Below are 12,302 nucleotides of genomic sequence, written 5' to 3' on the forward strand. Positions count from 1 at the left end.
AGGTGCTGCTCTTCCCACCCGCCGGCGTTTCCTCTCGCCCGGGAGCCTCGCCGGGGCCGGCTGCTCTGCTCTGGGGTACGTGCTCTTCCCGCTGTCTCTAGGGCTTGATTTGCACCAGCCACCTCTTTTCTTCCCTTGCCCCGAAGCCTCAGGCTGTGGCTGCTGCTCCGGGACCAGCATCGCTTGCACCCGGAGGCTCTTGCAGGCAGAGGTTTGGTTTCCTGGCCTGCTGAGCAGGGTGGCCGACACCCCTAAATAATTATGAATAAAAATAGACAGGAGGAAGGGGACAGCTGGAGAAAGGGGCACTGCGAAGAAAAAGAGGCTCCAAGGGGCCGTTGCTCAGAGCAGGACAGGAGACTGATGCTCTGAGGCTCGGCGAGGCCCTGGGAACAGAGGCAGAAGCTCGTGAGGGGGCAGCTTGTACCCCCCGCAGCTAACAGGGCTGTGTACGGCACAGCCCACCTTGCTGCCTTCCCTCCTGCCGTTATCCCGCCCGCCCAGGAACGCTGCCCACAGCCTGGTTATCTCTGCCAGGGCCTCACCCAGGACAGGAGCGGGCTGGCCGGCTCTTAAAGCTGCTGCCCTCAGCCTTCCAGCCCCACGCACATCCTACCTGCTTTTGGGGACCGCAGGGTGTCTGATGCCCTAAACTCCCTCCCTCTCCTGCCCCTGACCAACTCCACCACGAGAGCTCAGAGGACTGGTCCCCTGGTAGTATATTTGTATGTCAATACAAATAAAAACAAAACCAAACCCAAAAAAGTAACGACAACAAAAACGTTTCTCTGAACGAGAGCAAAACAGGAACATTTACAAATACTTCTGGCTCTGGCTTGGATCAAGTTAATGTTAAATACAAAAAAAACCCCACAAAACAAAAAACCACCCCCCCCAAGATTATAAAAAAATAAGAATATACACATTCAGAGAGCTTATTACAGTATGCAGTTACCGAGGCCCAGGCGCTGCCGGTCCCAGCTCCCCGGGTGGCACGGAGGGGCAGGGGTGGTGGCAGGGGACAGGGGAGCGGGGCAGCCGTCCCTATCCCCAGCGGTCGGCTCGCTGCCTCCCCAGCGTTTTGGCTTTTTTTGCTCAGCACTTTTCCAGCCCGTGACTCACCGCCGGGCTGGGCCCACAGCCAGGCAACCCGGAGAGCCGGTCGGTCCCCGTCCCCATCACCTCGTACCTAGTGACGCCCCGAGGGGCAGGGGACACCGGGAGCTCCTTCCCTCCCCGGCCAACCTGCTTGCCGTGGCCAAAGTCCTCCAGATCCTCCTCCTGGGAGCAGAGCTGCCCTCTCCCAGCAGGAGACGAGGATGGGGAAGATGAGATGAGGACAGGCGAGCATCCCTGTGCCTCCTACGGGAGCGGGTACCGGGTCCCAACGCGAGGAGTCGGGGGGCAGGAAAGGGAAAAAAGGAGTGGGGGGGGGAAGACAAGACAGAGCCAGGACCAAACTCACCGCTCCAGGGATCACTGCGGTGAGAGGGCAGGACAGCAGGGACCCCCAGGAGCTGCTGAACGGGTGCTTGTACATATGTATCTATATAACAGCCGGGGGCGGGCACAGCGAGGATATATTATATACACACATACATACAGACACACGGGCTTAGCGGCGGGTAAGACCGAAGGAGGCGCCTCTTCCTAAGCCCCAGGCCAGGGCAGGACTGGAAATAATACATTTCCTAGGGCTTTGCAAAGCCCCTCTCTAGATACATTTTAGATGGTCCCAACAACAACAAAAAAATTAATAATAATTAAAAAAAAAACCCTCGAAGAGAAGAAAACCACCTCCCCAAACCACAAACCCCCCAACAGAAATACTGTGGAGAGGAGCAAGAGCCTCTTCCCACGCCATCCTCCACCCCCCGGGGCGGGCGGCAGCTCCGTTGGCTTCGAGTAAGGCACGGTTCGATAGCAGTGCGACCAGTGGGGACGGGCGGCAGCCTCCGCGCCCCGGCATCACCGTCCCGACGGCTCCGCCGCGTCCCGACGGGCACGGAGGCGGCCCCGGGAGGCTGGGAAGGGGGGTTCTGCGGGGAGGCGGCGGGTCTCAGTGTCCCGGCGAGCTCCTGTCGTGGCCGGCGCGGCTGTGGTTGGCGAGCAGCAGGCCCTCGCGCTGGGCGTGCTCGAGGACGGCGGTGTAGCAGAAGTAATACTGCTCGGGGGTCTGGATGCTGAAGGCGCGCTGGGTCCGCATGCGCAGCACCGTCTGGTAGATGTTCAGCGTGCCCACGTCCTGCAGCTGGGACAGGCAGATGTCCAGTGCGCAGAAGGTACCTGGGGACGACGATGGGAATGGCGTCAGCCACCAAAGAGCCACCGCTGTCCCTGGAGAGAACCGGAGCGGGGCAGTGGTGGCCCTCAGCCCCCCACCGACCTCCCGCACGAGACCACGGGCATTGGGAGAAGCTGGGTAGAGATGTCCCAAGGTCCGACAGCGAGTCCTGGGGACACGCAGCCCCCATCAACCAGCTTGCAAATGCACCATGGGTCCAGGGGATGGAAATACCCCCCCACCACCCAGACCTCTGCCCCAGCAGCGGGGTCACCTCGTTACCTGTCCTGCCGATGCCGGCGCTGCAGTGCACCACGACCGGGGGACCCCCGGGGTGACCCTTGAAGCGAGGTCCCAGGGCGCTGACCGCCACCCTTTGCTGCTGCTTCACGGCCCCCAAAAAGTCAATGAGGGTGGCCGCGGAGGAGGGGACGCCGTAGTCTGGCCAGCTCAGGTACTGGAAATGGGTCACCAGCCGCCGCTCCCTGGTCTGGGGGAAAGCAGGGGGGTTAGCCCCTCTCCCCTGCTCTGCCTCTGGCCACAGAGGACCTCCGGCACCCCCATGCCATCCCCTGCCAGGCCTCTGCGGCCACGTACCTCTGAGCTGTGGATCTCCAGGATGGTTTTCTTGTAATGGTTGAGGTTCTCCACACCCAGGTTGGTGATGGTCAGGGCCCCGAAGCACACCTGGAAATCCTTCTCCAGGGGCCAGTACTGGCCGCACTTTCTCCTGCCTCCCTCCTCCAGCCTGGGAGCAGGAGAAGGACAAACTGGTGATGTCCTCCTCACCCTGCTAGGGACATGTCCCGTGCCACCTGGCCTTGGTCCCTTGGGGATCCCACAGGGACCAAACAGTCCATGCCCGATGTGGTGTCCCCACCCCGCGGGGCTCTGGCTGGCACCATGGCTGCAGGGTCACTGCAGGGAGCACAGCGCTGCTCATCCAACGTTTTGCAAAGAAAAACAGGGCTGTGCCCTGCCCGGGGCACTCACCGGGTTGTCATCACGATCACCAGGACGTTTTGTTCCCACACCATGCGCCAGAAGTCACCGTAGGTGTTTTCCAGAGGCCCTGCGGGGACAGCCCGCGCGTCAGCCCAAAACCTGATGGCTTTAGGCAAGCCCCTTTGTCCAGCAGCCTCTGCCAGCCCTCCTCGCCCTCCCCGGGGGACCACAGCCCCTTCCCCTGGGGACAGACCCCAGTGTGGATCCACCAGCCTGCCCTGGAGCTGCCACCGATCGCCCCCCCAGCACCAAATCCCTACGGCTCAGCACCGATCCCCCGTCTCTGCTCCCTGCTGCTTCATCCCTGTGTAGATGGGGCAAAGCCAGGGGCTGGGTTAGAGGCAGGAGGAGGGGGCTGCCATCGCTGCTGCTAGCGGGGGTCTAAATACATGCAGAGAGGAGCAGGACTGGCTGGGCAGTGCCCTCCTCCTGGGCTATCAGCCGGTGGCTGCTGCTGGGCAGGAGCAAAATAACCCCCTTGGTGGCTCCCCGAGGGGCTCGGGGCCGTACCCTGCGTCCCGATGTAAGCGTTCCTCTGCTTGTAGCCATCCATGAAGCTGGCGTTGATGTAGTCGGTCAGCTGGGGAGAGAAAAGCACGCGCAGGATGAGTCCTGCGGAGCCCCGGGGCCGGGACGGCTGCAGCGGCCCGGCAGGACCCCGAGCTCCCAGCCTGGGCTGGCTCACCTCCGGGCGGCTGTACGGCTTCGCCAGCTTGACACGAGTTTGGTCCAGGCAGGGCACGTCCCCGTACCGGTTCTTCTCCTGGTTGTAGGGTGCCCTGGGAGGCAGGGGAGAGGGGGGAGAGGGAAGCAGGGATGCTTGCCAGGCGGGAAGGGAAAGGCACCATCCCTCCCTCTGCGCAAGCCTCCGGCGCCCGTAGCCTGGGCTCTGCTGCCATCACCTGGCCAAAGCCTCGGGAAGCAGAGTCCTGGCCAGGTCCTCGTCCCCGCTGTCCCCTTCGTGGCTGCCCACTGCCCCCGGGGGCTGCGGGAGCCGCAAAGGGGGCTGGCAGCATCGCTAGGCTGGGGGGCCCCATTGCTAACCCAAAGCACCGCACCCCAAAGAGGCAGAGGGGCCACCACCGAGCAGCAGAAGCACAGGGAGGGGGGGACCCAGATTTTGGAGCGAGGGAGGGACCCCCCAACACTCGCCCACACCCAGCTGCTTCTCCCCGACTCACAAAGAGCAGACAAAGGTGCCGGCCGGGCTCCTGCGCCGAATATCTTCGTACTCTTCGTAGATGCCCCGTTTCTGCTTGTGGCTGACGTGATCCAGCAGCTCCTGGAGGGTGACGGACTTGGGCCCGGGGACGTGGACGGAGCCGTTATCTTTGGGGGCCACCAGCGGCACCAGGATGAGCTCATCCAGGGGGTCAGGGTGCCCGTTCTGCTGGGGCAGGAACCGGCAGTTCCAGCTCAGAGGGTCCAGCTTGAGGGACCCCCCGAGGTACTCGGGGAGGCACTCCCGGGGCAGGTGCTCCTTCAGCTCCGACATCTTCACCATCTGCACCTGCGGGAGGAAGAGGAGGAGCAGGGGTGACTCCAAGAAGGACGGAGAGAGTTTGCTGGGGATGGGGACAAGGATGCCAACAGTCTGGTGCGGTCCTGATGGACTGCCTGAGCACAGGGATTTACGTTTCCCTTTCCTCCTGCACAAGCTGCTTACACCACCCCATCCCAAAGGGAAAAACCGCCTCAGCCCTCCCCGCCGATGGTCCCGTGCCGGGGGGGGACGGGAGGGCCCCGCGCTCACCCGCTCCCGCAGCTTCTCCTTCAGCAGCAGGCTGATGATGGAGTAGGGCACGCGGAACCACATGGGCGCTCCCACGATGAAAACCTTCTTGAGCCGAGCTGGGAAAGCACCCTGCGGGCAGGAGAGGGGTCACATCCACGCCGTCGGGGAGGAGCCAGCCCCGCTCCGCGCTCTGCCGGGGTGAGGGGACGTGCCCCAGCAGAGGTGACGACCAAAGGGACCCCGGGGTGGCGAAACGTGCCTTGCACGCAGCTGCGCTTATTTCTATGCTCTGATATGGAGACAAATTATTTCCTTGGAATTAGGTAGGCAGAGGGCTTGGCTCGGGAGGGGACAGGTGAAGCCTGGGAGCTGGGATTTATGAGCAGAACACGCCCCGGCCAATATTTATTGTTATTTCTTTTTTCCGGAGAAGGGAGGAGGCACGAAATGCCAACACGATTAAAAAATAATTTGCATCTGTTTTCCCAAAAGCGTTGCCAGCAGCTGCGAGAGGAATCCGGCACAGGGACAGCTGATCCCCTCCCACCCGCGCGACACCGCAGCCCCGGCCGGGTCCGGCCTGGCAGGCTCCCAACGCCTGCCCGAGTCCTGCGGGGCTGGAGCCGGTGCTCCTCGGCCCAGACGTGGTCGGCGCGGTCCGGTGGGGAAATTCACGCCAAAACCACACAAGGAGCAAGTGGCCCCTGCGCCGTCCCCGGACACCACGTCACCCCCGGCCGGTACCTTCAGCAGGTTGAGGATCTTCTTGCTCAGGTCCAGCTCGAAGTTGGTGTACTGTGAGCCCGCCATGTCGTAGATGAACACCAGCCCGTTCCTCTGGGTTTCGAAGCTGAGAAAGGTGAAAGATATTGTCAACCTCACACTATCCAACCGCTCAGCTCCTGCCTGAGCAGATCTGCCCCACACTAACCTCATCTTCAGCTTGCTGACCCCAAAAAACCCCCTTCTGCACTTCCAGAAGGGCTCACGGACCCAAAGCTCGCCTCTGCATTTCCCAGCTGCTCCACCACCTCTTCCTACAACCCTTATTCAAGCCTGGCTCGTGTCTTAAGCCTGTCTCAGCTCCACTGCCTGCGACGGGTAAGTTCAGAAACGGAAAGAGCCCAGCGGGATGAATGGGACATCCCGGCTGTATATTTTTGGCAGGGCTCACGTTACGTCTGGCCGGCAGCGGGGCTGCCTCCTCCCCGCTGCAGGGATGGGGGGCTTTGCTAAACTAAAACCTGGGCGTGGGTGGGGAAAGGCTACGAAGAGCTCGAGGGGTTTTGTTCCCTTGCTGAATGCCTCCACGGGGAGGACTGGCTCGAGTTCAAACCAGGGGAAAATAGGGAATTTCAAGCCTCAGGGAGCAGTGACCCCTCCTCTGCCCTAACTAGAGAGGGGACACCAGGAGGCACGCAGCCTCAGCCACAATTTCACCTTCAGGAATTCACATTTCACAGGCACATTTTTCCCTCGCGAAGCCTTTCAGATGGATTCCATCAAAACCCCAGCAAGCAGCAGCATCTCCCCCCACCCCCGGGAGGGCAGGGGGTCCCCGGGGACGCACCGCCGCACGACGCGGTACCTCGGCGGAGGCAGGCTCACCTCTCCACCGCTCGGTCCAGCAGGTAGAAGAGCGCCTGGAGCACCACGTGCTGCACGCTTTTGCTGGGGTGGTGCAGCTTGGCTGTGAAGAGGGCAATGGAGGCTCCCGAGGGGTCCCGCACGCTCTGGCAAGGAAAGGGCGTCAGGCTCCCACGGCACCCAAGGACGCCCGTGCGGAGCAGAGCCAGGACGAGTCGCCTGGTTGGGGTAACTCGGGGCAGGGGATACCCCCACCTACCAGAATGGTGAACTTGCCGCTGAGCAGCTCCGACCGCAGCGGCTCCTCGTGCGGCTTCAGCTTCACGATGCCCTCCTTCAGCCGCGTCTCCTGCAGGGCAGGGAGCCGGCGTGAGGGCCAGCACAGGCACCCCAGCCCTCCAGCCACCACCGCGGCCCCGTGGGGCACCCAGCCCTCCGAGGGAAGCACCAGCAGGGAAACCTCTGCTCCCCGTTTTCCAGCAGGGGATTGCAACCAGCTGCAGCACCACAACCCCCGGCGCGGGGAGGAGCAGCTTTGCAAGACCACGATGGGAAAGGTATATATGTGTGTATATATCCTTTGTGTACGGGGAGATGCTCTGCGGGCACCGTATGCCAGCTGGGAGCGTGCCCTGCGAGCACACACGCTGCTCTCAGCGGAGGGGAGGAGATCGGGGTCGGCGACATCTCCATGGTGACTCGCTTTGGCTGAAAAAGGATTTTCCAGCCAGATAAAACCCATAAGGGAGGGAGGGGAAAGAAAAGAAAGCAAGGGGAGGGTCTTCCTGGGGACCAGAGATCTCTCGCAGAGCAGGAGAGATCCCGGCCCTGCTCGCTTACCCGGTAGGAGTGGAAGAGCTCGATGGCTCGCAGGACATCGAACTTGCGGGCCATGAGGAACTTGACGGCCACGTTCCAGGAGAGCGGGGACACATTGTACTGGCCTGTCCACTTGTTGATCTCCTCCAGGAACTGCTTGGTCGCCTGCGGGAGAGACGAGGGGTGTGCAGTGAGGTGGGGTGAGAGGAGGAAGAGTGCCCGAGGAGCATCCCTGGTTGTGGTGGGAGCTACACAGTCCTCGGTGCGTGGGCAGGGGTTGAGCAGGGCTTGGCAAACCCAGCAGCTCCTCGGGGCAAAGCGGGGAGCTCTGTGGCAGGTACTGGGAAAGGGGGTAAGGGCAGTGGGGACGGAGACGGAGGCCAAGGAGGACTTTACAGGTGGCAAACTGGCATCAAGGGCTGCCGCTTCAATGTGCTACAGGACATGGACCAGCTCACCCAGTAAGGCCAGTTGCAGATGAGAAGGGTTTAGTCCAGAAGGGTCTAAGGCTGCTCCCACTGCTCCCCACAGTCCCATAACACACCGGGGACAACCCACACGAGCACACTCCCCTCCCAAAGCACCGGCACCGCACACACCCGAAACCATGGCTTAAAGCCCTGAAGGTGAGCAAAAAAACCCCCAAAACTATTATTTTTACAAGCTGTGTGGGCTTGGGCCTTCCGAACAGCCGTGCTAATGGGAGCAGCTTTGCTTTCTGCTGTGTGTTGACCCCCTTGTCCCATACAGGTGCCCCGAGGGAGACGGGACAGCACGACCCAGCCTTCCGCCACGTACTGCTCAAAGGACGCGGGCAGGATGGAGGGGGGCCCCGAAACGCCCCGCTCCCACCCGGGCACACCCCAAAACGGGGGTTTTCCATCCTCACAAGATGGCCTTTATCCCCATGGCTTCACCTCCAACAGCCTCCCCTTTGCCAAAACAAAAGCAACTCTTCTGTGGCCCAAACACCTAATGATTCCTCCTCTGTCAAAGAGGGACAGGAAAATAAATGGGGCGATATAGAAACCACCTCCAGCCTTAACACAACACACACACGTACGTATATAAAAATACACCCTACGCATAAGCTAAGCAAACACTGCCACCACAGCAAAACTCAAAAGCCCTGACCTGAGCTAAGGCAGCATTTGGGTTTATCGCTCTAAGCGGCTGGACTGAAACTGCAGAGCAGCTCTGCTGGGCAGTAAGATGAGGAACCTGGCCGGCTGTACCCCTCCTTGGCCAGGGAGCCCCCAGGGCGCCCAGCTGCCCAGCAGCTAGGGCTGGGTTGGAGGCACAAACCCAGAATAGCAGCAGAGATGCTCCTTCCCCAGCAAGCGCAGGATGGCATGGGGATGGGGGCGAGCGCCGGGCACACTCCCAGTGCCCTTGGATGGAGACCAGAGCCGACACCACGACTTGAGACGGGAAAGATGCCCCAAGATGGTGGGAAGGATGCCCTGAGATGGTGGGAAGGATGCCCCGAAGGACATGGTGGCAGCAGGGAGAGGATGCAACGCGTGGTTCAGGTCTCCCTCCTCAACACCTAACCCACCCCACGTCACGCGATCCCAAAGTGACAAAGCCACCACGGCAGGAACACGGCGGCTCTTCAAGCCCTCCTCCCCGTGGCTGCGCAGGCAGCAAACCCTTCTCCAGCCCGGGGAGGGGGAAATAAGTGCTGTGAAAATCGCAGCTGGGCTGAAAAACCCCGAGGAAAATCGGTTTGGTCCCTCTGGGATAGGCTGGGGAGGGAACTGCAGAGATCCTACAGAGCAGGAGACATCCCGAGGCTGGCAGAGAGAGGAGAGGGGTGAATTCCCTCCCTGGCTTGCTGTCAGTAATGGGGGAGAGTGGAGTGAGTGGAGGAAATCCTGATGGTCCCAGGGAGGGGGATGTCCCAGCCCCAACCACCACGTACCCATGGAAAGAGAGAAACTTCCACTATTTTGGCTTCCAAGCCATGGAGGGCAGCACCGAGGGTGGCCTTCCCCCACGCCGCTCTGATGATCCAGACCTGGAGCCGTTATTGCAAATAGCCCTTCATTTCCTCCATCCCATATTCCCCCACAACCCAAACATCCCGGATCCCTCTCCTGGGACACTGCCTGGGGGAGCCCCACCACAAACCAAGCCCCCCTGCCAGAGCGAGGTCTTCTAAAACCCCGTTTGCTGGAAGGGGAAACACAAACCACAGGCACCTGCGGGGACATGGGGCACAAATGCTCCCCACTCTTAGAGCTTTTATTACCAGGGAGATTGCAGTACGGCTCCCAGGAGCGGCGCTGGTAAGAGGGAGGTGGGGTGGAGGAGAAAGCCGGGGAGGGCTGCGCTTCCCCAGCACCAGCGCGGGCTGTGGGACGGACTCCTCCCACTCCGGGCAAGCGCTCCCTGCGAGGGCACGGGGGTTTTGGGAAGCCGAAGTCTCCGTACCAACCCTCCTAAACCTCCCTGTTGAAATGAAGGATGTTTTAAAAAAGAAAAGCAAACAAATAAACAGAAAACTGAGCATCCGGTCCCTTTCGCCTTCGCATTGCGGCCCCCGAGGCCACCAAGGTGGCCGATGTGATGCCGTGCCCTTGGCCAGCTTGAGCATCGCCGCGGGGCAGAGGGGAGCCTGGCTTCGAGGCAGCGTGCCCAGCATCCCGGTCCAGTGGGATGTGGCCCTGGGTGGGGGTCGCTGGGGATGAGGACGAAGGAGGGGAGAGCCAGAGGTTGTCCTCGCCACGCGACGCGCCCCAGCTGGGTTACGGGCCCCGCTCCCCGAGCCCAGCGACATCCTCCCGCCGTGACGCAAGGCCGGCGGAGGAAGCCGGGACGTCACGGGAGGCCTGGGGCGTGGGAAGAGCGCGCACACGCATCCCCACGCCAGCCTGCCCGCGGCGGGGACCAGAGGCCACCGGTGCCCCGGTGGGGGAGGGCACCCCAGTTTGGGGGGGAGCATGACCCCAGCCCCACGCTGCAGCACCCCTGCTCGCCCTGACACCCACAGCGCAGGCCCTGCAGAGGGCTTTGGGGTGGGTGCTGTGCGCCCTGCCGGGATGGGTGTGCGGGTGGGGGCTTTGCGGGTGGGGGGCTGTGGGGATGGGGGGGCTGTGAGATTGGGGGGGGGCTTTGCAAATGGGGCTCTCCTTGGGGAGAACCGCCCCGCTGGGCACAACCAGCGCTGCGAATAGGGGCAGCCAAAAAAATGGGGAGAGGGGGCTGCAGCGCATGGGGTCCTGCCCGGCCCGGCCGCGGGGAAGGGGAGCCCGGCGGGCACCTACCTGCTCCTCCTCGGCGCTGAGCTCCGCGGCCATGCTGCGCGGCGCGGCCCCGCTGTCCCCGGTGTGCCGGGCCGGGCCGGGCCGGGCCGTGCCGAGCCGGGCTAAGCGGCGGGCGCCCCGCCGGAGCCCATCCCCGGGGACCGGCGGCGCTGCGGGCACCGGCCCCTCCCGGCTGCCGCAGGCTCGGCGAAGGCGGCTCCGCCCCGGGGTCCCCGCCGAAAGTGCCGAAAAAATTTAAAATAAATTTAAAAAAAAAAAAAAATTGGAAAAAAAAAAAATATATATATATATCTCTCTCGCAGCCCCCCGGGAAGTTTCTCTGGCCCCGGGAAGCGCCGCTCGGCTGGGCCGGGCCGCGCTGAGCTCCCCGCCCCGCTCCGCTCCGCTCTGCCCCGGCGGGGGCGGCGGCAGGAAGCGCCCGCAGCCCCCTCCCCTCCCGGCGCTCCGCTCGCCCGGCCCCGGCGGGCGGGAGGGAGGGAGGCGGGCAGGCGGCCAGGGCAGGCGGGGGGACAGGAAGCCCTCCCCGGCGGCGGGGGGGCCGGCAGCTGAGGGATGGAGCTGGAGGAGCCGGCGGAGCCCCGCTGCTCCCTCCCCGCCCCGGCCTGGCTCGGCTCAGCCCGGGAGGGCGTCGCGGCCCCCGGCTGGCGATCGCACCGCCGCTAAGATGGTGGCGGGGAGCCCGGCCCGACACCCACCGGCGTCCGAGAAGGAAAGGGGAAAGGGCGCCCGAAGACCCCCCCAGGGCTCTGCCCTCCAGCCCGGGGCACCTTCGCACCCGGGCTCACGAGGGACCTTAGAGGACACCCGAAGGCCGTGCCGTGTCTGTGTGCGAGCCCACCGCCCAGCAAAGCTCTCCGGGGCCCCAACTCAGTCGTCTTTTTATTCTGGGTGTGTGTTGTACCCCCAAACTGTGCGAGCAGCGACCTGGTCAGCCTGCCCCGAGGATCAGCTCCCCGGCGCAGCCCCGCAGCCTCGCCTCTCCCACCAGCCCTTCCCGGCAGCATCGTCCTCCCCTCCCGGTCCTCCAGCCTTCCCCCACGAGCAGCAGGAGCAGGCGTGCGGCTTCCCGCTGAGCAAGCAGGAGCCTGGGATTTCCAGCCCTTTCTTCGCTCTCCCTCCCCTACAATCCCGGCACGGCATTCCCCGGCTGGGCGCAGGCATCAGCGCCTGGATGGAGAGCCCCGACGCTCCTCCCGAGGGGACCCCGGGGGAGCAGGGCCCGGTGCTGCACAGCAGCGGCCCCACCGAAAAGCCAGGCCCCAGGACAGGGGGACATTTTGTTGAGCCGAGGAGGACCGCGTTGGCAATGCGCCCGCAGCCAGAGCCTTTGCACCTCGCCGGGAGAAAATGGAAGAAAGGGCAGAGGGAAGGGGCTGAGCCCCGAGCTGCGTGCAGGCTCAAGGGCTCTCTGTCTGGCTGTCCTGAGCCCCAAGCCACATCTACAGGTTGAGCTGCCCGCTCAGCTCTCCTGCCCCAAGCTAAATTTAAGCCCTCGGGGGTGTGACCCCTCCTCAGTCCCTGCCGAAGCTGCTGCCCGTTCCCGGTGGGAGCAGGGCAGGGAACAGCTGGGAGGAGGATCGCACCCAGCAAATAAAACAGTCAC

At 63.2% G+C, this 12,302-nt stretch overlaps 1 protein-coding gene across 1 annotated transcript; it reads right to left on the reverse strand.

The window, feature by feature from the left end:
- Positions 1–734: 734 nt before the first annotated feature.
- On the reverse strand, positions 735–10,738 carry PTPN9 (protein tyrosine phosphatase non-receptor type 9). The gene is made up of 13 exons (XM_068410317.1): positions 10,700–10,738; positions 7,452–7,595; positions 6,871–6,960; positions 6,633–6,757; positions 5,769–5,874; positions 5,043–5,153; positions 4,471–4,799; positions 3,975–4,068; positions 3,800–3,869; positions 3,278–3,356; positions 2,882–3,032; positions 2,567–2,774; positions 735–2,286 (listed from the first exon to the last, which is right to left on the reverse strand). The coding sequence occupies exons 1-13, from the start codon at positions 10,730–10,732 to the stop codon at positions 2,060–2,062; spliced, it is 1,767 nt and encodes a 588-aa protein (XP_068266418.1). The 5' UTR covers positions 10,733–10,738; the 3' UTR covers positions 735–2,059.
- Between the last annotated feature and the right edge of the window lie 1,564 nt (positions 10,739–12,302).

Source organism: Nyctibius grandis, chromosome 11 (genome assembly GCF_013368605.1).
Source record: "Nyctibius grandis isolate bNycGra1 chromosome 11, bNycGra1.pri, whole genome shotgun sequence".
Classification (NCBI taxonomy): domain Eukaryota; kingdom Metazoa; phylum Chordata; class Aves; order Nyctibiiformes; family Nyctibiidae; genus Nyctibius; species Nyctibius grandis.